The sequence below is a fragment of the Muscardinus avellanarius genome, assembly GCF_963383645.1.
Source record: "Muscardinus avellanarius genome assembly, chromosome: 2".
Taxonomy (NCBI): domain Eukaryota; kingdom Metazoa; phylum Chordata; class Mammalia; order Rodentia; family Gliridae; genus Muscardinus; species Muscardinus avellanarius.
The window spans coordinates 169,567,726-169,590,848 of NC_137787.1; the positions used below are offsets into that span (position 1 = coordinate 169,567,726).

A 23,123-nucleotide genomic window follows, 5' to 3' on the forward strand; every position below is an offset into this window, starting at 1 on the left:
CTAGACAATACAAAAATAAATAAATAAATTGCACTATAAAAATATTCCTCCTGGATTCCACTAGGTGGCTTTCTAACACAGTTTACCTTACTTCCTAACATTTGCTTTGTATTTCTCTAGCTAGCCAAATTGTACTTGAAAAGGAGTGGATTTATTAAAGCTAACACAATTCTACATCCTACACACAGTTTTATTAACAATGTGCTTCACGGTGAACAAAGCATTATATTCCCTCAGGTTTTTTCCTTTAACTAAAATAATCAACTGTCCACTATATACTAATCACAACCTTGAGGAAAAATGGTAAGAACAATTCATATCTACCTCCCTTCAACAAGGTAACAAGGCAAGAATAATTAAACATCAAGAAATGAAAATGATTATCAACTAAAACTTTAATAGGTTAAATTATTTTTCTGTCTTTGTTACTTAAGTATAGAAGTAAACAAAACTGATAAAGGCTTCTGATAAGGTATTCTAAATATGTCCTCCTTTCTTAACCTATAGAAATGTAAAGTATAACTAATCGTAAATTTTTTTTTTTTTTTTTTTTTTTTTTTTTTTTTTTTTAGTAAACTGGGGATTGAATCCTGAGCTACAACCCCGGCCCTCTTTATTTTAGAACAGGGACTTGCTAAATTATCATGCTCCAGCCTTGGACCTAAGATCCTCCTGTCTCAGCCTCCCAAGTACTGGTATTGCAGGCATGCACCACCATACCCGGTGATGGGTCATCATTTATATTAAAACACTTCTTATAAACACACATAGTTGAGAAATACTGTGGCATATTCAGAAAAGTCCAAGAACCATGATGAATAAATCCAAATATCAGAATTTGATCTGCTGGTACAGTACTGTGTACCTCAGGTTAATGCCTTAGCTTCTCAAGCTAGTTGTTAACTTACAAGCAGAATGAAAAAGCTAAGGGAAAAATCCCCCACAGCCATTTTCCATTCAAAGAGTCCACTCACACTTTGGTATTTATTTTAGGATTTATTATACATACTCTTCACTGACATATAATTTCATGCTTTAAACTTTTTAAGAAAATGGCAACCATTGTTTTATCAATATCTTTTTCTGTTTCTAAGTTAATTCAAGATGTAACCAATTGCTTGAAAATACAAATTCAATTTCTATAAAAATCTGAATGTTCCAAGTGGAATACAATTTATTATATATAACTTTTAAAAGCCATGTCAATGACAACTAATTTAATTTTTAATTTAGAAGACTTATTTCCTAAGGATATTTAAGATTCTATTATATTTGCTAAAAAAAATAGCGTTACAAAAAGAAATTCTGCCTTTGTAAACTTAATATTAGCAAAAAATTGAATAAAAGGTGTAACAACAAGAATCCTAACTTATATAATAAATTCAGAAATGTGAATATCTGCACTTTTAGATGCTTTTAGAAGACAACCCAAGAAGAGCAAGAGAGGAAAAAACAAACCTAGGTAGTACATTTACCAGTAATCTTAAAAATCAAAGGGTCCACTTAGGCTAAGTTGTCCATTTTACAAATATAAAAATGAAGACCTTTTAAGAAGTGATTTTTGAGGGTTTTTGATACTGTCAGGGCATTTCTTTATGTTTGGTTCTATCAATACTGAGGCAAATTACGTCATTCTTTTAAAAGGCATTTAATATTTATCAGCTTAGCAATCAGGTACCACAACAGTACAACAGCTATTATAAATTATTTGATTATAAATTTAATGATTTGATTGTGGTTTCTCGTACAAGAAATTTTATTTAGAAGTTGTATAAAGCATTAACAAAAATAGGAGCTATTATAAAATTAAATGATTTGCCAATGATTTCTTAAATAGAAAAATCTATAAAGCATAATCAAAAATAGGAACTCTGATTTGATAATAGGTATAAATAGTTGAAGAAAATACAATTGAAAAATAATTTGTTTAAAACAGGTATATTTCACCCATTATGAATAGCATCAGCCTGAAAGTTGAAAATTACATAAAAAACTTACTTTTTCATATTTAAAGGTTGTTCTTCATTAATATACAATTAAATTAAATTTTCAATCAGGTCAAAGAAATTCCATTACCTACATTTTTATTACCCACCAGCTTCAGAAGTTTCAACTCTATCAAACAAAAATGCAAATATCTTAAACCAATTATCCCAAGTTTCTAATCACCTCAACCATGAAAATAAATCATGATAACCAACAGATCTTCTGACCGAACGTGAGCAGGTATGTAGTAGCATTTACCCTTGTTCAACTAGCTAACCTTCAAGTTTCTGGTTTTCTTTTTCCATCCGAAGCAACAAGATTTGTTGGTGTATGGCTTTTTTCCACAAACTCTTCAGTTCCTTTGATTTCTTTTTCTCCTCGGCCTTTTCTGGGTCTTCATCACCAGACAAGAAGATCACCAGGGGCTCTTCCTCCATGGTGGGCGTGAGCGGAGACAGTGGCAACAGCTCATTCCTGTCAAGGCCATCTGCACAGAAGAACACCGTGAGAGGCATTCCTTCGCAGTAGCTCAGACCACCCGAGTTCCTCCAGGGGAGCACTCCCTCCTTTCCATCTTGCGCACTGAAAGGTGTCCACAAAGCCACTTTCCCCGGTACCTATTTTGTTTCTGGAACTAGCTGAAAGAAATTCACTAGGTTGAATTCCCCTTCCAGATTTCCCTTCCACAGTGAAACAAAAGCATAGGTCATGTCCCCACTTCTGCTTTTTACAGAAAAAGACCTATAACAGAGTAAGTCCACAATGAACTGGCATTCCCCAGAGTCCAACACTTCTGCAAACTGTCTACGTATATTCTCTGGCTGGGCAAAGGAGGACTGAGCAAGTGGGTATGACAGCCCCGTGACGGTCCATGTCTGCCCTCAGAGTCTGGCAGGAAAACTGTAGCCAGACACCGCAGGTTCCTGGCTCCCCCTCACGCAACGTCTTCTTCCTCCTATTTTTTTTTTTTTTAAACTGGTACTGGGGTTTCAAACCCAGGGATATTCTACTTCTGGACTACACCTCCCCAACCTTTTTTATTTTTTATTTTGAAACAGTCTTGCTAAGTTGCTGAGGGTCTAACCAAATGGTCAAGACAGGCCTTGAACCTGCAATCCTCCTGTCACAGCCTCCCAAGGACTGGGCTGGACCACACCCAGCCCACACAGTGTTCTTCATTGATCCTGGGAGTTCATTCTCACCTTCCATTGCTGGCCATTCTCTACATACTGCCAATTATTTTTCTGCTAAGAAACATGATCACATCTCTTAAAACATCTCCACGGGTCCTTGTCTTCTCTAACAAAGTGCAGACTGCCAGGAAGAGGGCGGAAGTGCAGCCAGCCTCCGGCCTCAGTCGCCTTCCCAGCCTTCTGCCTCAGTCTCCCAGGCAGCGTCCCTGCTATATTCCTCATAATTCTCAGACCTGCTAAGTTCTCTTACATGACTCTAGAACTTTGCTACCAGGTGTTTCTCCCAGGGATGAGTTTAAATATTTCCCTTTTTTGTATAGCTGTCTCTGATCACCCCAGGCAGAGTTCATTTCATCCTCCCTGCAGCTGGCTGCTGTCTCCTGTTTCTCTTCGTAATCCACTGACCACTGCCCTTACTCTTATAATTTACTCCCCCAGTGTTTTTAGAACTTACTGCACAGTGCCTTTTCTTGCTTCCTGACTTAAACGCTTCATTTTCCTATTCTCTTGATTTCTGATTAATGCATTCAAAGTTACAAATTTCCCCTTAAATGCCACAAAATTGTGATATGCAGAGCGCAGCTCTTCCTATTTTCTTACTTCTAGTTTCTGGGAATCCAGTTTTCAAACACACGAAACTTTTCAGCTGTTTTGTTTGTTTGTTTGTTTGTTTGTTTGTTTGGTTAGTTGGTTGGTTTAAAGTCCTGTAGTTTTAACTCAGGACCTGGAGCAGAGTAAGCAAGTGTTTTTCTGGGCATGATGGTGCATACCTGTAATCCCAGTACTTGGGAGGCTGAAACAGGAAGATCACAGGTTTGAGGTCACACTCAGCAGTTTAGCGAGGCCCTCCACAACTTAGTGAACCCTGTTTCAAAATAAAAAATAAGATAGGGCTGGGAGTGTAGCTCAGAGGTAGAATGCACTTGAGTTCAATCCTCAGTACCACAAGAACAAGAAAACAAAGGCCGGGCATGGTGGCACATGCTTGTAATCCCAGCGTTGGGAGGCTGTGACCGAGGATTAAGGTTCAGGGACGGCCTCAGCTACTTGGTGAGGCCCTTTGAAACTCAGTGAGACCCAGTTTCAAAATAAAGAATAATAAAAAAAATAGGGCTGTGGGTATAGCATTATTTCCTTCCTTCCTTCCTTCTTTCCTTCCCTCCCTCCCTCCTTACTGTGTCAGTAAATATAGTATACATAGTCGCAACTGGCTCAAATTTGTTAAAATATCTTTTGCCCAAGTACATAATTAATTTTTATGAATGGTTCTTTCTTGTGTGCTGAAAGTGGGTGAATTCTTTTACAGTGGCAAAGTTCTTTATCTGTATTAGATCAAACCTTGCTCCGCTGTGCTGCTCAAATGTTAACCCATATTTAATTTTTCTATACCTAACTTCCAAAGAGGAATAAGTTAAAATGTCCCACGAGAGTTACTGATTCGTTCATTTCTCCTTGAAATTCTTTTCAAGAACCGCTTCCCAGCTCCCGAGGGTGTATGATCATGGCCGTTCTCGTTTCTGTCTTCCCTCTCTGTTCAGTGCTACGTTACCTTGGCTCCTTTGGCTGTGTTTTTGTTCTCATGTCCACTAGGTCTCATATTAAATAAAGCGGCCCACTCTCTTGGCTGTCATCTAGTTTAATAATTCCATCTCTTTCCTGCTCAACATTTCTATGACACTTTCTTTTTATGTATGACTCTTCTAAAGACTGAATTTCTTTTGCATTGTTTTTCTATTGCAAAAAACCTGTGACTAACTGCAGTGATAGCTGCCTATAATCCCAGAATTTATGAGGCTGAAACAGGAGGATCACAGGTTTGAAGGCAGCCCTTGGCAGCTTAGTGAGACCGCTTCTAAATAAAAAAATAAAAGAGGGCTGGGGGTATAGTATGGAGGTAGAATGCCCCCTGGGTTCAATCCTCAGCACCTGGAAGGAAGGGAGGAAGCGAGGAGGGTGGGTTGCTTAGTTTGGAGGTAGAATACTTCTGGGTTCAACCCCTAGTACCAAAAAAAGGGAAAAAAAGAAAAGAGAGTGATTTCTTTTCCAGTACTACTTTAGTTTCCTATGCATTGTGGAATAGGTCCAAAAACAGGTTTTAAAGACTCATTTATTCATTAAATCAGTAGGTCTTGATTGTCTGATGTGCTCTAATAATACCTGACAACCAAAACACAGTACCAGACACAGAACGACAAGCTATTTCTCTACTGAAACCTCTTCAGTCCGTCCATTCCCTGGTATGGTACCACTCGCGGGGACTTCCTTGGGGTCACACACAGACCTTGCTGCTGCATGGCTGAGGGAGACTTGTTTATGGGAGACGCAACCCGCAGGAAAATGCGCTGCCGCCAGGAGATTCGGCGCGGCGTGACCGGTGTCCCTCCGGTGTTCAGCGACTCGTTGCTACAGGTGGACGAAGTCCTTTTTCTCCCTTCTCCATCGCTGTGGAACGTCAATGAATATATCATTTGTAAGTTGAACTGCGCAACGTGGCTCTTCCCAATGCAACGGGAGCACAAGCCATTCACGAGTTCTGCAACGGGCAAGCAGCAGGCACAGCACCAGGACGCGGGCAGCCACCCGGGCCACCACAGCCCGGAGAGTGGCGGCCAGGCCAGGGTTCAGGCACGGAAAGCAGGTCTGTTTCTACTCATTCCCTTAGTAGCCAGCCAGTCCAGGCTCTAATCTGAGGGCTAAAAGGACTTAAATGGAGGCGTAAATGTGGCTTAAGTAATGAACGCATGCTTTGCCAAATAAATAAAGCTTATTTATACTTTATTCCAAACAATGCCTGTATCCCCTAAGATGTTTAGAAAGACCTTTCATTATGGCTCATTTGCAATAAGCTGGTAAAGAGTTTCTGTGACTGATAAGGCTCACTTGAAAATTGTTAGCTACCAAGGGCTGGATCACGGCAGGGGGAAAAAAAAAATACAGGTAGAGTGGTCAACCTTGGGATGATTGTTAGGTGAAAAAAACCTAAGCTTAAAATAAGAGTGAATAGGCTAACTTAAAGAATTTTTTTATGAAGATTTAAAGAAGTTTATTAGGAAGATAGAAATACAGAAAATAGAAATACAGCCCCATGCCAAAATGGCATGAGGGGATGACTCGAATGAGTACACCCTAACTTAAAGAATTTTAACCACATTCAGGTGCAGTGGCTCAGCCTGTAATTTCAGTACGTGGGAGGCTGACGCAGGAGGATTGTAGGTTTAAGGACAGCTTCAACAACATAGCAAGACCCTGTTTCAAAACAAACCAAAAAAATAAACGTAAAAAAATGCTAGGGATGTAGTTCAAAGACAGAATGCCCCTCTGTTCAATTCCCAGGACCAAAAATAAACAAATAAATACAATTAAGAAATTAATAAATACATTTATTTATTAAATATATATATTTTAAACAGATGTCTTTATAACAGAACTTAAGACTGTTAATAGTATTTAATATGCTGGCATGTATTGTGACTCTCCATCAGGGAAACAGCTTATAAAAATTCTCTAATTCAGTTATATTAATTGATTCCAATCTCACCACCACTCCCAGCTTTTTTCCGAGGGGCGGATCACATCACTGTATGTTCAGAACTTTGTGCAACCCACATGTGACAAGACTGCTCTGCTCTAAACTTCTCATTTCCAAGACTAACCACTCTCGCTTTTACTAGGCCAACCTGTGAGAAAAGGTCACTATGACTCAAAGTTACCTTTGAGAACAACTCTGTCCATAGCTAGAACACCGCACAAATAATTGTTGCTGCTCCTGGTAGAAATATTTGACTTCTATTTTTCAGTCTTTTAGCTTTCCTGAAAGAATGATGAAGGTCACAGCATTTATAGGCAGTGACCCCACAGGTGAAGGTGCAGGGCTCTTGATGGAATCAAGACCTTCAGAATTCTGGACAGAAATGAAACTTAGCTGGAAAAGCCACGGCCTCTCAGACGCTCAGAGGAGCTCAACAGTGCTGGGCAACTCAGATATGGAGAGGAATTCAGTACCTTCCCTCATTATTCCTTCTGTGCAACCACCCTCAACAGTTATCAGGCAGTTCTGTTATTTCTAATCTGGATATCCTCCTAGTATTTAAATACTACTGAGGGATCAGCCAAGTTAAGGGCAAGAAAAGGACACACCTGTGCACTGACAGAGGCCACCAAGTATCAAAGCTGTGTGTGTTACATTGTAGGAAGCCCCTGGCACAGGCATCTCTCTAGAGTCACACCCTTCTATTTTGTGTCCTGGATAAAATTTTAACCCTATTAGGTATCCAACGTCCAAAGCTCCCTACAATACTGAAAAGATAGGTTGGCCCTTACTTCTACTTTGGTAAGTAGTAATTCAAGTATTTCTCTTTTAGTATGTATGATCAAATGTTCTCTATATAAGAGGTGTGTCTTGATAAATACTAAATACTCTTAGTGTTTTCTGTATATGTAAATATATATATGTGTGTGTGTGTGTATGTATACACACACACACACACACACACACACACACACACACACATATACACTTTTTTTGGAGGTACTGGGGATGAACCGAGGGGCCTCTGAGCCATACTTTCAGTCCTATTTTATTTCTTATTTTGAAATTTTTTGGTTTCACTAAGTTGCAGAGTCTCCCTAAGTTGCTGAAGCTGGACATGAATCTTGATCCTTCTGTCTCAGCCTCCCAGGCACTGGGTTTACAGGTGTTTGCCACCAAACATGTGTATTGATTTCTGTAACACTATTTCATTGGAGTTACTTGCCAAATATCCAGTTCTGGGGTATACTGATAGCTTCTAGTGTCATAATGGGAAACTATTAAGCCTGCAACAAACATTGAATAAATGATTGTTTTGTAAAACCGTATGAAATATTAACTCAGGAGGTTAATTAAAATGAAAAAATATTAGCTGCACTAACATGTCATAAATAAATAAAATATCTAGAGTCAGGCATGGTGGCACACGCTTGTAATCCCAGCATTCAGGAGGCTGAGACTGGAGGATCGCGGTTCAAGTACAGCCTCAGCTACTCAGTGAGGCCCTGTTTCAAAATAAAGAATAAAAAAAGATAGGACTGGGGGTGTAGCTTGGAGGTAGAATGCCCCTGGATCCCATCCCCAATACTGAAAAACAACAAAAGAAAAACTACTTTCTTCAAAAACATTCATGACTTCAAGTCTTTCTGGCAGGAAGTTCGAGTTGCTGTTTTCTGAAAGCACAAGCCTGAGCCCTTGGTGGCACCGGTGGGTACAGACAATGACAACACTGTGAATAAACAGCAGAAAGCACCTTCTTCTCAGTAAGCGCAGCTCCTTCCCTACAGGAAGGCATCTAATCGATAGTGTCCACTTTGAAAGCAAAATGAAATGCTTACGTGAAAGAGCCCTATTTCAATACCTTACAGGGTAAATGTTTGACAACGATTAGCTTCTCTAGTGTGCTAGAGTAGCTCTAATAAAACCAGAGTGAACCAAACCAAAGGGTTCTGAAATGCTCATACTTTAATACTGAAATTAAAACTTCATTTTTTAAGAAATCACCTTCCTAGTTAGTTACAAAGCACTAGAGATAAAATTGAGCTATATCCATATCAGTTGCATTATTGCCTGTAAAATATAAGCATTGGGGGAAATATGTTATAAAGTAGATGTAGAAACTACCCAGCCAGTAAATTAATAGATATTTTAAAATGGCATTACGTCTAGATTTTTATACCCTATAATCTGAATAAATTGCCAAGTGACCGATTTTTCTTTCCCTGTCTGGAATTTAATAGCCAGTAATAGCCAAATCTTAGCAGTCAATATATAAGTTAATAATAGGCTGAGTGCACACCTGTAGTTCCAATACTTGGGAGGCTAAACAGGAGTGTCACAGTTTTGCAAATAGTCTCAGCAACTAAGCAAAACCCTCAGCAACCACGTGAGAACCTGGTTCAAAACAAAAAAATAAAATAGGGTTGGGGTGTAGCTCGGAGATATGATAATATATACATAGAGGGAGAGCTTACAAAATAGACCACAGATTCCTTATCTTGTACTAAAAAATAACATCCTCAAAAAGCACTTTGGTTACTGAGATAAGGCGAAAGCTACTCCCTTTATTTCTTTGGAAGCCAGGTTCCAGGTCAGGGTTTAACCAGTCAGGATGCATCTGCAGCAGCCCACTCACTTACAGTGAGTGGGAAATCTGACACTCTAAAGGTGGTAAATCAAAAAATCAAATCATATGGAACACTACATTGAAATGCCTGTATCTCAACTCAGAAACTCTACTGGGTGTGGGATGGGGGTGCTTCTTTGGTATGTGTGTGTATATATATATAATATTTTCTGCAACATTAGATTTCACTTTCACTTTCCTTCAACTAAATTTAGCCAGTAGTCAGGTGTGGTGGCACACGCTTGTAATCCCAGGATTTGGGAGGATCAGGGTTCGTAGATAGCCTTAGCTATGTAGTGAGGTCCTTCGCAATTTAGTGAGACCCTGTCTCAAAATAAAGAATAAAAAATAGGGCCAGGGGTGTAGCTCAGCGGTCGAAAGCCCCTGATTCCACCCCCAGGTTCTCAATTAATCAATTAATTAATTAATTTAGCAGGTCAAGTATAATGTCCATCTTTTGAGGGAAAATAAAAACAAAACCACATGTGATGCTGAATAATAATAATGCTAAAATTCACAAAAAGTACATACTGTGTGCTCTTTGCTAGGCACTATTTTAAACGTTTTAGGAATATAAATTATTTTCATCCTCATAGCCAACACACAGTATTAATGTTAATATTATTTTCATCTTTAGTGAGAAACTTGAGGTAATAAGAAGCTACATAACGTGCCACAGCCACATGAATTATAAGAAAAGAAGCCAGGACTCCAACCCAGGCAGCGTAGAATCCACACACTCAGGCACTGTCGTTGACTGCCAACGCATATACTCCTTGTATCAGTCCCTACAAAGCTCTGCAGGACCACAAAACTCAGGCTGTCACAGCTCCCAGCATTCTCTGTGTTTTGGGTATCAAAAAAGTCTTTTGGAAAGGTACTTTTCCTTCCTTTTGTTAAATGGAATTATTTATTATGGCAGAGAACTAACTTCAAAGCACTAGGTGCTTGATTTCTGTACATGTCTCACTTCTACTTTTTGCTTTGAAATAATTTAAAGCCAATTCAAAATAATGCCATTCACATTGTATATACTTACTTATTTTAAATAGGAGAACCAAATAAAAACACCTTAGTATATTAGAATAAATATATATTGGCATTTTAATCATCTTGACATTTTTAAAGTAATGAAACAGATTATAGCCAATCCTTATTTTTTCTCATATAATCTTTTGCCTCCGTCTTCTGTGTTTTGAAGTATCAACGTGTGCTTTATTAAACTGTTTCCCAAAAGACATATTCAAGAAAAATATTCTGTGCCAGCATTTTCTCTACCAAAAATGTATAAAATAAAACAGGAATAACTAGTAAAGAAGTACAATATGGAGAATTGCAACCCATTTTTGTGTTGGTATATTCTGTATTTCTATTACTGTTTACCAATTAACTGAGAACCACGATCTCTGACCATGGAGGTGGGGGGGTTACAAGGGGAGAAAATATCCCATATTATATTTATCATCATGTAGGCAGAGATGGCTACTTTGCACCAGTTAAGAGCTATAGTTATAAGCCAGGCATGGTGGTGCATACCTGTAATCCCAGTACTTGGGAGCCTGAGAGAGGAGGGTCACGTTTTCCACCATACTCAGCAATTTAGGGAGGCTCTCAGCAACTTAGTGAGACCCTGTTTCCAAACAAAAAGCAACACAGACCTGTAGATGTAGTTCAAAGGTAGAATGTCCCTGGGTCTAATGCTCAGTACAAAAAACCAACCAATCAACAAAACCCTACAGATATAATACCTACATAATAAGAACCACATAAAGCTGGAAGACAACTTTTAAATATATTCTTGGAACAGTTATCGTCATCATCGTATCAACTATGAAATTAACATTATACTTGCTCTTTTAACACAAAAATTTTAATGCACACTTGCCTGCTTTAATAAGAATAAATTCACTGGACACTGCACAGAAGGAAGGTAGCCAGTTTCCTGCTAGGACAACAGAGATACAAAGACAAACTCTTCTGTCAGTTTCACTGATGTGTTCTGCTAAGCAGCAAACTGTCTGCCCCCCAACTCGCTGGAACCAAACCCAAACCACTAGCATCATAAAACCCAAGTAAATGTCTGCGCCCTCGCAGATCCGTCTAAATCACAATGCATCACAGCTCAGGGCAGACAACAAAGTTTGACTAATCCAAGAGCAACTACTTAACAGAAAGCCAAAAAAGCTTTTACTTTGTAAATGCCTTAAGGAAGCCTGTGAGGACTCCTGGGTATCTTTCCAAAGGGGTCGAATTCAGAGAACTACAGCAACATATTCATACCTATGTTCATAGCAGCACAATTCGTAATAGCCAAAATATGGAACCAACCCAGATCTCCATCAACAGATGAATGGATAGCAAAACTTTGGGAAATACACACAATGGAATTCTATTCAGCCATAAAGAAGAACAAAATTATGTCATTTGCAAGAAGATGGAAAACCCTGGAGAACATTATGTTAAGTGAGATCAGCCAAGCACAGAAGGAGAAGGTACATATGTTTCCTCTAATATGCCCAAACTAGGAAACACAGAGGATACCAGTGGGACTCCAGATAATGGAGGGGAAATACCAGCAAAGTTTGAATGGAAAGATAGGAGAGGAGGAAGGCTGATCTTGATTAATGAGGGTCTACATCTGAACATGTGTAAAATTATGAATAAGACATGGTTAACCTGGACAACCATTGGTGGGAGGGGGGAAGGGAAAACAGGGGCGGGGGAAGAGGGCACCAAATATAGTTTAAATGTATACTATTTATGTTCAATAAAAATTGTTAAAAAAATAAATACAAAAAAGAAATGCAATAAAAAAATAAAAATAAAAATAATCATTTTAAGAAAAAAAAAAAAAAGAAAGCCTGTGAGGAATGCCATTATGATGAAACTTCAGTTCTCTCCTGCAAGATTCACAGTGCAGTTGAACTCATAACTGCATCAAGTGCACAATGAGTGTCTATACATTCTGACTCTCACCTGGGGACACATCTGCTGTCCCATAGAACATCATTACTGAGGAGGTAACACTGAGATTGAACTATTCTAGTGGAAATCAATGTATAGCCTCTAAGCTATGAGTCAACATTAGTCAGTGGAACAAAACAGGAAAAAAGAACGCAGAGAACAAAGTTTGTTTCTGAAACTACACGCTTAAAGCAGCTATTTTAAAAAATGCTTTCCACATTGGAATGTAGGGTGTCCCGTATCTTTATTCACATCCTTATAACCTAAGATAAAGAAAATGATACCCAGCAAAATAGAAAACTTCTTTGAGGCTCCATCGAATCCTGTGTAAAATAAGAAAAAATTTTTCTTGTGTGTGTGTGATACTGGGGTTCCTGGAAGCCCTTCTACCTCCGGGCTACACTCCCAGACCTATTTTTATTTGGAAACAGGGTCTCTTAAACCAGTGTGATCCTCCTGTCTCCGCCTCCCAAGAGTGGGGATTACAAGCGTGCGTCACCATGCCCAGCAAAATAAGAAAATTTTAAGCCAGACAATCTCTAAAGGCATAAACAGATCTAATCATACACCTATGGCAGAACCTAAAAGAGAATAAACTAAAACAAACATTTCTATTAAACACCCCAAAAAAGCCGGGCGTGGTGGCACACGCGTGTAATCCCCTCACTTGGGAGGCGGAGGCAGGAGGATCACACAGGTTTGAAGTCAGCTGCGCTGCTTAGGAGACCTTGTTTCCAAATTTTAAAAAGTATAAAATAGGTCTGGGAGTGTAGCCTGGAGGAAGAAGGGCTTCCAGGAACCCCAGTACCACCAAAAATAAATAAATAAATAAATAAACACCCCCCAAAAAGTGTAGATCAATTACAAGTCTCAAAAAACTCACTTTTTATCTTGTCAATATGGCCACAAATTTTTTTTACAAGAAATTTTCTCTTTTGACATTACATCTAGGGCAATCTTTAATATTAGAGTTTTACTGGGGCTACAAAAAACTCAAAATGTTAGGGTCCCTAAACAGAAAGGTGGACACCTACACTTCTCATAGGGTTGTGACAGAGGCAATGTGTAGCACCAGGAACCAAAAAGAGGAGCTGTTTAGAGTTAAACTGCTCAGCAGTGATTCTGGATGTTTTCCACAGAAAGAACATGACTCACAAAAAGAGTGTCCTCAAGAGGTGGTCACACTTCCACAAAAAGAAGGTGTTTTCCTGCCTCTAAACCAATGGGGCCCCTGCAGGACTTTACCAGTATCTCAGTGACAAACACAACAGGAAGTAAAATGAACAGAAAGAGATTAATCCTTCTCATCAGGAGGAAAATAGGTTCTCTTTTATGAATATGGGTTTCTTTTTCCCTTTCTTTAGGATGATCACATCTGCGTCTTGGTGGGGTTTAGAAGAAACTCCTCATATGGACATATGTACCTCTCAACTGGCAAATTCACTTTTATTAATTTAACATCAAAATTGCCTTTAACTGAAGGCCAAGGCAGAGTTCTAAGGAAATTTCAGCATGGAATAGAGTAGAAACAAGATTTCTGTTTGTGATCAGCATGTTAGAGGGTCATTCGTGATCTTTGATTACGCCGAGGTTGTATTTTTTTTTCTAGTATATAGACCTTAGTATGTGGACCTTAGCAGCCACAGAATGCATCCGAGAGGCCACAGAACTGCTTCTTAGACTAAGGGCGACATTTGGGGGAAAGTACTGAGCTGTCTAATCACCTTGATTCTGAAGCAGTGTCCTGTCTACTACAACAGGAAAAAAAGGAATGACATTAGCACACACACAGATCATGCCCCAAAGCAGGACTTAGAATAAAAACACAGTTCCGTAAGTCATCAAGATTATGTCAGTAATGAGCCATAGTGAGTAATTTTACAACCTTTATAAGTGAATATAAGAGAATTATAAAAACAAAACTGTACCGTAAGTACTTAATCAGCAAAAGTCTTATTTTCTCATTAAAAACATTTTATAAATGAACACAAGTACTATCACTTTTTTAAAAAAACTGTCATTTCCTTTCAACCAATATACTTCAATCCAAATACTTTTTAAATACAAGCTTAAAACCTTAGAAGTAGTTATAAAGAGTAATAAAAATGTCTGTTGGTAGAAAGGATATTTGATAAACATGCTACCAAAACATATCATATAATCATATGCAATTATAGTTTAACTACTAAAAATTGAAATAATGTTTAATTTTTTTACAAGTTAACTTTGAAGTAAGATAAAGCAAAATATACTTATTCTCTTTATCACTTCAATCTTATGCAAGTGAATCTACAGGCCAATAAACCAGGATATGAAATATTAGCTCCTTTTTCTCAAAGTAACTCAGGATGGTGATCCTAGAGAAGAATGTCTAAACTGAGTTTAATATTTCAAATTAATATATTTTAAAAAATAGAATTGTTAACATATTCTACACATTTCTATTCCCTACACAATTATGCATATTTTGAAATCTGGTGGTTTTTTTTCTTTTGCAACTAATAAGATATTAGGTACCCAAATAACAAGAAAATCAAATTTGGTAGTATAATTAACCTCTTCCTCATTACTGCCAACAATCAAACAACCAGAAACAGCCTAGATGTTCATCAGCAAAAGTGGATAAACTGCAGCATGTTAAATGGAATACTACACAGCAATAAAAATGACTAAGGTGAATGAGACAAAAGCAGAAATGAGTCTCACAAACATCTAAGCCAACAATAACCCCTTTAGAAGGGTCTAGCTCAGCTTACCGCATTCCAGAGGCCACCAATTCTCCACTAAGAATGTGAATGATTGGTATAATTTTACTTACAGTTTCAAATGATAAATGAGGTAGTTCTCCAAGAATAACTACAAGATGCTGTCCCGTCCCATTTGTACTTCGTTCAGAACCAAACAGAGTTAACCCATGATAGGCGTAGCCTGCAAGGTGGCGATGCACGGGAAGTGAGTGGCTGCGGACTGCCTGGGCCGCCTGTCCGCCGCTGGGCAGGGCCACTGCCCTGTGCTCACTGCAGTGCACCCCCGAGCGGCGCTCAGGACCGTGCACTTTCCAACAAAAATGCTCTTATTTTTATCAATGAACCTCTGGCCAATTGATGCATAGAAGAGCATAAAGAAAAGTACATTCTAGATTTTTGGAACTTCTCACTACCAAGATAACATTTAAAAGTACTGAAAATAGAATGATGTTTATAATATCCCACAAACTGAACATTTCTCTCTATTCAAATACACTTCAAATAACATAGCTATCAAAACCTGAAAATTTCCAACCCCCGAACTAATGTACATGTGTTCTCGATATCTTTCTACTACAGTAAGGTACCAAGGACCCTAAGAAGCTATTGGCAATAACACTACATACAACTAGGCAGCAATTCCTGCAAACAAACGAATAACCTTATATTAGACAATATAAGTCACCTTTAAAAAAAAAAAAAAGCCAGTTCTTTTGTATGGTACATCCCATTCACGGGCAACTTTTGACCTTCCTGGTGCTATTCCTAACCCTCAGTTTTCAGACACAGTTCTCTTTCAGGAAGGAAACTAGGATTCTCCATAGGCCTTAGCAAACAGAACAATGAGAAACTAACTACAAACAAGTTTGTCAATGAAGTGTTGTAGCTGTATTAGTAGGAAAGATTAAAGAGATGAGGCAAACTGGTATTTTCATGTATGTACATTCTTGATTGGCTAAATTCACTGCAGATTCCATGCATAATATATTATTCCTGTGGCCATGTTTCATTAAAACGTATCCCACAAGGCTGTTTACTAGAAACCAAATTCAGTGTGTAAACATCATTCAGAGGAAAGTTCAAATTTATAATTACATTAGTCCAATATTATCTTTCTTACAGTAAAAAAAAAAAAAGTTGGCACTCATGGACAAAAAATATTCAGAAATAACTCAGGGATTTTTCTAATCTACCTACTTAGTGGAGGCTATCCAGTATATACGGACATTTAGAACTTAAAAAAGTCTTTTAAAATGCAATAGCCAAAAGGAGATTCAAGAAGCTTTTCATGCCACACAGGCTGGCTAATAACATGCATTTTGGTCCTTGCCTATAGGAACTACCAATTATCAAGCAACTTGAAATAACTCGTATCCCCATTCACAGGAGTGGAAAATTGTGGTGTGTTAAATGGAAGACTATACAGCAATAAAATGAAGTTGAATGAGACAAAAGTAGGTATGAGTTCCACAGACTTCTAAGCCAACAATGACTCCTTTAGAAGGGTCGCAGCTCAGTCCACCATATTCCAGAGAGTGCCACTAATCCATTAAAAAAGTGAAGGATTAGTATAATTTCATGTATAATCTCAAGTGAAAAAAGAGACAATTCACCAGGAAGAGCTACATCTCATTTTTTGCAGGGAAAAGAGAAAGAAACACCATTTACTAGACTATATATTTTTTCCTACTGAGGACAAGAAAAAAAAACAAAATAGAATGGCTACAAGATTCAAGAGATTATCCCATGTCGAGAATTGCTATCAACATAATCTTGTATTTATTACTTGATATACATTGAGACTCAGAAAAGTAAGTCATTGAAATTTAAAAGAAAATAAATGCCTAGGAAATAGTGTGTTCTTAAAAATAAGAATATATTGTATCTATCCCTTTAGTACAGCTATTTCTGTGTACTTTAAAATAAAGATACATTGTACCTATCCCTTTATAGTTCAGCTATTTCAATCAGTGGCTTTTGGGTACCATAAAATATATTCAGAGATGCTAAGATGCATGATCAGGGAAGGTTTACTGAATAGGTATTAGCATCAGGTCTTGTCCAAACAATACAAAGCTTAGTCTCTGGGCTCCAAGGCAAAGAAACACTTACTTCACTAAACAGTTTATCTCAAAAAGATAATCATGTCATAGAACACTTTTGACACTACTGGTTTATAATGTTTTCTTAATAAAATTAATTGGACTTGGAGTCAGTATGTTAGAAATAGATTAGAACACGCACACAGAGGATGCATAAATGGCACTCCAGCATTAATCGGCCACTCTTTAGTAACATATCAGTTTATCACTGCAGTACATTTTGCTTTGCAAACAGAGGATGCTGATCTCACCTGATTTCATTTTCATACTGTGGGGAAAGTCTACCTGAATTCTGGTAAAAGCTTTTCAGGAAAGAGGGGGCAGTGAAGGAAGGGGCAGAGAAGGAAGTGTGAAGGCTTGGAAGACTGGAGGAAGAATAGCTCTCCTTGTGCATGCGTCGAACGGATGGAAGAATGCTGAGTACAGAAAATACAGCAAATTGGTCTCAATTTATATTTCAGCAAAAGTTCATTCACTATGAAAAAGCATACAAACAGGTTCTTGCTATTAAATTAACCTTTCCTTTCAAAGCTCAGGCCTGGAACTTATACAGGAAAAAAAAAAAAAAGACAAAAAGACAAAAAACAAAGGTGCATGCAGGTCTCTGTCTAGGTTAACTCTGCCTAAAATGTCCCACTTTCCCAAGTTGAATTCCTCGTCTATGTAGCATCTCTCTCTCCATCTGTGCTCATCTCTAAAAAAAATTCTCAACCCCTTTAAAACAAAAAGTGCTTGCTTTTACCTACAAAAACACTTCAAGGTGGGGAAGGTAGGAAAGCACAAATAACTGCAGGAAAATAAGTTCCAGAAGGAAAAAAAATAATTATGAAAAGTTCAAAGATTTTATTTTAATGATAGAAATATTTCTAACTATTTAAGAATGACATGCTTAATTGTTGGAAGTCATCAGAGTATCTTTGGCTTAATAAACATTAATGCCCCTGTTCTTTCCTGAAGCCTGTGAAATTGTGCCACTCTGGTTTAATCAAGGCCTGAAATCTCCATTGTGGCTCTTTTTTATTTTTTAAAGAAGATTCTTCGTGCAACAAGTTTTTATAAGAACACAAATGGCATCTTTTTATACTGACAGAAATTATCTGAACTTATATATAAGTATGGAAAATAAGAAATGAGATATCATTTATAATCTAAAATAACTGACATTTTTAATTTTTGAAAATAATTTTTCCTGGAAAAATGAAACCTATTGTCTGGGACAAATATAAATGAAGTAATCATAAAAAAAATCCTGGTATGCCAATGCATACTTAATCTCCTTCACACACAAAAAAAAATATGAAGATAATCGTTGCTTCGTTTAATATCATACAGATCTTATTTTAAATTTTTTAATCATTCAGAAAGCAACAATGAGAATAAGAAAAACATGTTAGCTAGTAAAATTGATAGCACCTGGTTTAAGAATGAGCCTTTTTAACTCGAGTTTCTAGTTCAAATTGTGTTTTTATTTTTTCTCTAAATGGCATCCTTAGCTAACCCTGTTTTCTGTATCAAAAACGTAGGTAAAGAAGAGAAACAAAATTAATTAAGCTGCTTTCTGGGTTGTTGTAACAATATCACAACACATAAGTGTTCAAAGCCTTCAGGAAAATAAATAAAATCTGTTATGTATCTGACCTGTAGCTCAGTCATTCTTCATCTTCAGGTTGGCTCCCATTACAATATCTCACCACATGCCAAGCAATTTTGTCAAATTACTTTTTGAAATGCCAAGTAAGATACCATCTCTTTAGCACTGTCTATGATCAGGGTATGTCTGGTCTTCTTTATACATATATATATCACTTTATTTTAGATAAAGCCAATAGTAGCTTTCATATTTAGCTTTAATTTATTCCATAGTAAAAATCAGGCAAACGTGATCTCATGGATAATAAGGTAACTTTGTGACTTTTTTTAAGCCTGAAATTCTATTGGAAGCTCACGGGCAGGTCCGCTGCACGGTTGGCTTCCAGTTTGCTGACTTGGCGTCTTTACCGCTATCTTTAGGTGAGTCATGTGTGTTATCAATAAGTTTTCAGACAAAACAATCGAATGATATCTTGTTTTCGCTATCTTTCTCAAGAGAAGAAGAAGAAAAAAAAGAAAGTTTCCATCCAAAATGCCTTAACTCTTCTTTCTGGATACACCTTAACCTTGACCCACTTCGCTCAGCCACTGAGGCCAATGAATTTGGTTTATTTTTAGGGTCTTTCTAGAAACTAAAAGCTGGCTACCGCACACAGTCACCGTCCACCTCAACTGCACCAGGGGCCAGCCGACCTGGGGTGCTGGCCCTGGGCTCCCGCTGGGGCAGAGGCCTCTTACCTGCACTGCTCGCTGGAGCTCTGCCTGAGCAGGGGGGAACGCACGCCCAGCGCCCGCCCCTCCTGCAGGTTCAGCCTCCTCCTGCTGCTGGACGGTGGGTGGCTGAAGGTGTGTGCCCGTCTTCGGAACTGCGGGGAATCCGAGTCCTCCTCTGGGAATGCTTGCCAAGCGGGGGACAGCGGGGAGGCCGGCGGTGTCCCGGGAGGGGAGTCCCCTGGAGAATAGTCCTGAAACACAGGCACAAGTGAGCCCAGCAGCCCTGCCAGGACCCAGAGCGCGACAGAGACACGGGCCTCCGCTGCCTCCTGAGTTGGGACAAAACTATTTTATTTTTTTCTTTTACTCAATCCACAGTGAAGGCTAATCAGTATCACCACAACAACCCACTGGTGATAAGCCGCCACAAGACAGCATCCCTCAGATAGGCCAGAAAGTGAAAGGTGGATAAGAAAAGGTGCTCTGTCCCCTGCCGCTTTGTGGTTAAAAAAAAAAAAATGCGACAGCCACCACACTTCTCTCTCCTTGCTGCCAAACAGATGAAAAGAGACCCTGGCCGCAGAGGGTGGAGTCTGTGTTTATGTGTCTGCTGATTTCCGTGACATCGTCGCAGGCTTCCTGCGCTGTCAAAACAGTATCAGGACGCCCGAGTGCCCAACTCTGGTGTCAAAGCCCTCAGGAAAATCAAATAAAGCCTGCTAAGTATCTGCCCTCCCGATGGAGTTGCTAGCCTACTACATGCTCCCCGAGGTAAATTTATTTTAAAAGACATGAAAAACAGGAAATGAATGAGAAGAGATCTTGGCTGGAATGCATCTCGTCGCATGGAGAGACACCGTAAATCTTTCAATTGGGTCAGGTATGCTGTTTCTACTTTCCCGAACAGGCACCACTGTAAAAATGGGTAGCCTGATAAACACAGGGGTGTAATAACAGACTCAGACATAGCTAGACTGCAGCCCCAATTCCATCAACAGAAAATTTAATAAAAATATTTTATTATCTTTCCACTAAAAACAAAGCTCACATATGCCTCAGGTTAAAAGTTGTACAATGTAGGAAACGGGATACCAACTCTATGAGCTGAAAAAAATCTATGAGATAAAGTGACTAATGTTGCAGTTGGAAATAATATTTTTTTTAAAAAATGGGCATTGGTGGCACATGCCTATAATTCCAGTACTTGGGAGGCTGAATAGGAGAATCGCAGGTTGGAGCAACTCAGTGAGGCTCAGCTTGCATCAAGTTGGGGAGACTCTGTTTCCAAATAAAACAATAAAAATAGAGTAGGGGATATATAGCTTGGAGGTAAAATACTCCTGAGTTCAATCCCCAGCATGAAAAAGAGAAAGGAAAAAGAGAAGGAAGGAAGGAAGGAAGGAAGGAAGGAAGGAAGGAAGGAAGGAAGAAGCAAGCCAGGCATGGTGACTCATGCTTGTAATCCCAGCATTCAGAAGGCTGAGACAGGAGGATCGCAGTTCACAGACAGCCTCAGCTACTTAGTGAGGCCCTTTGCAACTCAGTGAGGTGCTGTTTCAAAAAATAAAGAATAAAAAACAGGGCTGGCGGGTGTAGCTCAAAGATAGAATGCCCCTGAGTTCCATCCCCAGTACCACCAAAAAAAAAAAAAAGAAAGAAAAGAAAAGAAAAGAAAAGAAGAAAAGAAAGAAATGATCTTAAAAAGAGGGGAAAAGGTCACATGGGAAGAGAAAACATCAAAATCCACTGTGTACAAGTAGTAATTAAATGGCTGATTTGGATGGGGGCAGTACTGGGGTTGGAACCCAGGGGCAGTCTACCTCCGAGCTATGCCCCAGCTCTATTTTTCTTCTTTATTTTGAAGCAGGGTCACACTGAGTTGCAAAGGGCCTCACTAAGTAGCTGAGGCTGTCCACGAACCCAGGTCTTCCTGTCTCAGCCTCCCAAGTGCTGGGATTACAAGCGTGCGCCACCACGCCAGGCTAAACGGCTGATTTTCTATGGTACCGGATTTACGCTTACCCAAACACTGTCCTCTAAGGCACACTAACCACAGTGAAAGCCTGCAAGAGCAGTCAGCCCACCAGGGCTGCTCTGTGTCCCAGCAGGAGAAGCCCTAGCTGAATGAGGACCAACACACTGACAGCCAGAATCTACTGACTTATAATCATAAAGCCTTGAAATGTTTATTTTTTTCAAAGCCATAAAAAGGTGGGCATGGTGGCGCATGTCTGTAATCACAGTACAATGGAGGCTGAGACAGGAGGCAGATTTGAGACCAGCCTCAGCAAATTAGTTAGACCCTCAACAACACAGAGAAATCCTATTTTAAAATTTAAAAAAAAAAAAAAAAGCAGGCTGGGGCATGTAGCTCAGTGGTAGAATGTCTCTGTGTTCAATCCTCAGTAACACACACACACACACACACACACACACACACACACACAGCCATAAAGTACCTGGAATATATTAATTAGGCATGCATGTTAACCATATCAGTGCTGGTTTTGCTAAATTGCAATTTGTAGTAGAGGATAGTGCAGATTAGATACCTTCTCCGAAGCAAGACTGTTAGACCGTTCAAAGCTGTCCATACTTCCAAGCCGACCTCTCATTCTGTTAGCTCCCTGAGTAAAGAGAATAAAGTAATCCCTTAAAAATGGGTTGCATTTTTATTTCAAAGCTATGGAAGGCTGTCTGAAGTCGCCTCTCCATGTAAGCATTAAATCGATCCTTTTGGGCTTCACTCAAACTTGTCAGCTCTATTAACAGTCATTACAGCATGGTAAATAGAACTATTCCCAATCTGGTCCCATTACATTACTGTTAGATTACAGGATACTCAGGGCAAGCTTTAAGTTATTTGGGTTACAAGGTTAAACATTCATCCTTAACATCAATGAGAACTCCCTTAACTCTGCATCTTATACAAATAAATAACAAATACAGAAGCATTCAAAACAAAACAAAGTTATAAAGATAATGGCTTAATGCATATAATCTCCATACTACATATTACAGATACCATAACCCACATTATAGGATAACAGGTTAAAAAAATAGAAAACAGCCTCCTAAAATGTATTCATTTGTGTCAGTCATCATAACATCATATAAAGGTACTTCAATAAATCACTCGAGCTAGATATCAGTCTAATGTGGGTGAGTTAGTACTTGATCTTCTTTTTTTTTTAATTGGTGCACTGTATTCATACATCATAGTGGGATACAAAAAACTTTTGTAGACATACATGCACACATTGCCCAGTCAGCCCCCACCCGATCCCCACCCCATCCCTCCTTCCCATGCTTGGCTTAGTGGTTGACATTTAGTATTATAGCAATTTATCCAAAATTAAAAATGATAATCTCACATAACAGTTTCATTTGTCTGATACCAAGCTTTTTATAACTTAAAGATAACATTTCAATATTTCTTTTTGCTTTCTTTCTTACCAGAGAATATTTTTTCTTTTTTTTTTTTTTTAGGTGAAACTATCATATATTTATATATTTATTTTTCAGAAAAAAATCTATCCTAATATGGAATATGGACTCTAGATACCCAAAACGATCTCGAAAAAGACCAAAGCTAGAAGATATATATTTTCTAATTTCAAACCATATAAAGCTACAATAATTGAAACCGTGTAGTACTGTTCTAAAGGCAGA

General features: G+C 38.6%; 1 protein-coding gene across 7 annotated transcripts in view; it reads right to left on the reverse strand.

The window, feature by feature from the left end:
- The window catches only part of TBC1D4 (TBC1 domain family member 4), a gene marked incomplete at both ends in the record, with an annotated part of 205,081 nt that overhangs the window by 19,225 nt on the left and 162,733 nt on the right, over positions 1-23,123 (reverse strand). For 2 of the 7 annotated variants that reach the window (XM_080690091.1, XM_080690086.1), the window contains 5 exons: positions 2,264-2,473; positions 5,455-5,621; positions 17,399-17,563; positions 19,476-19,702; positions 22,004-22,078. In XM_080690091.1, coding sequence (XP_080546217.1) covers positions 2,264-2,473; positions 5,455-5,621; positions 17,399-17,563; positions 19,476-19,702; positions 22,004-22,078 — 844 coding nt within the window. Of the gene's footprint in view, positions 1-2,263; positions 2,474-5,454; positions 5,622-14,022; positions 14,047-17,398; positions 17,564-19,475; positions 19,703-22,003; positions 22,079-23,123 lie in introns of all 7 variants that reach the window. The other 5 variants (XM_080690085.1, XM_080690088.1, XM_080690087.1 and 2 more) reach the window with 5 other exon arrangements.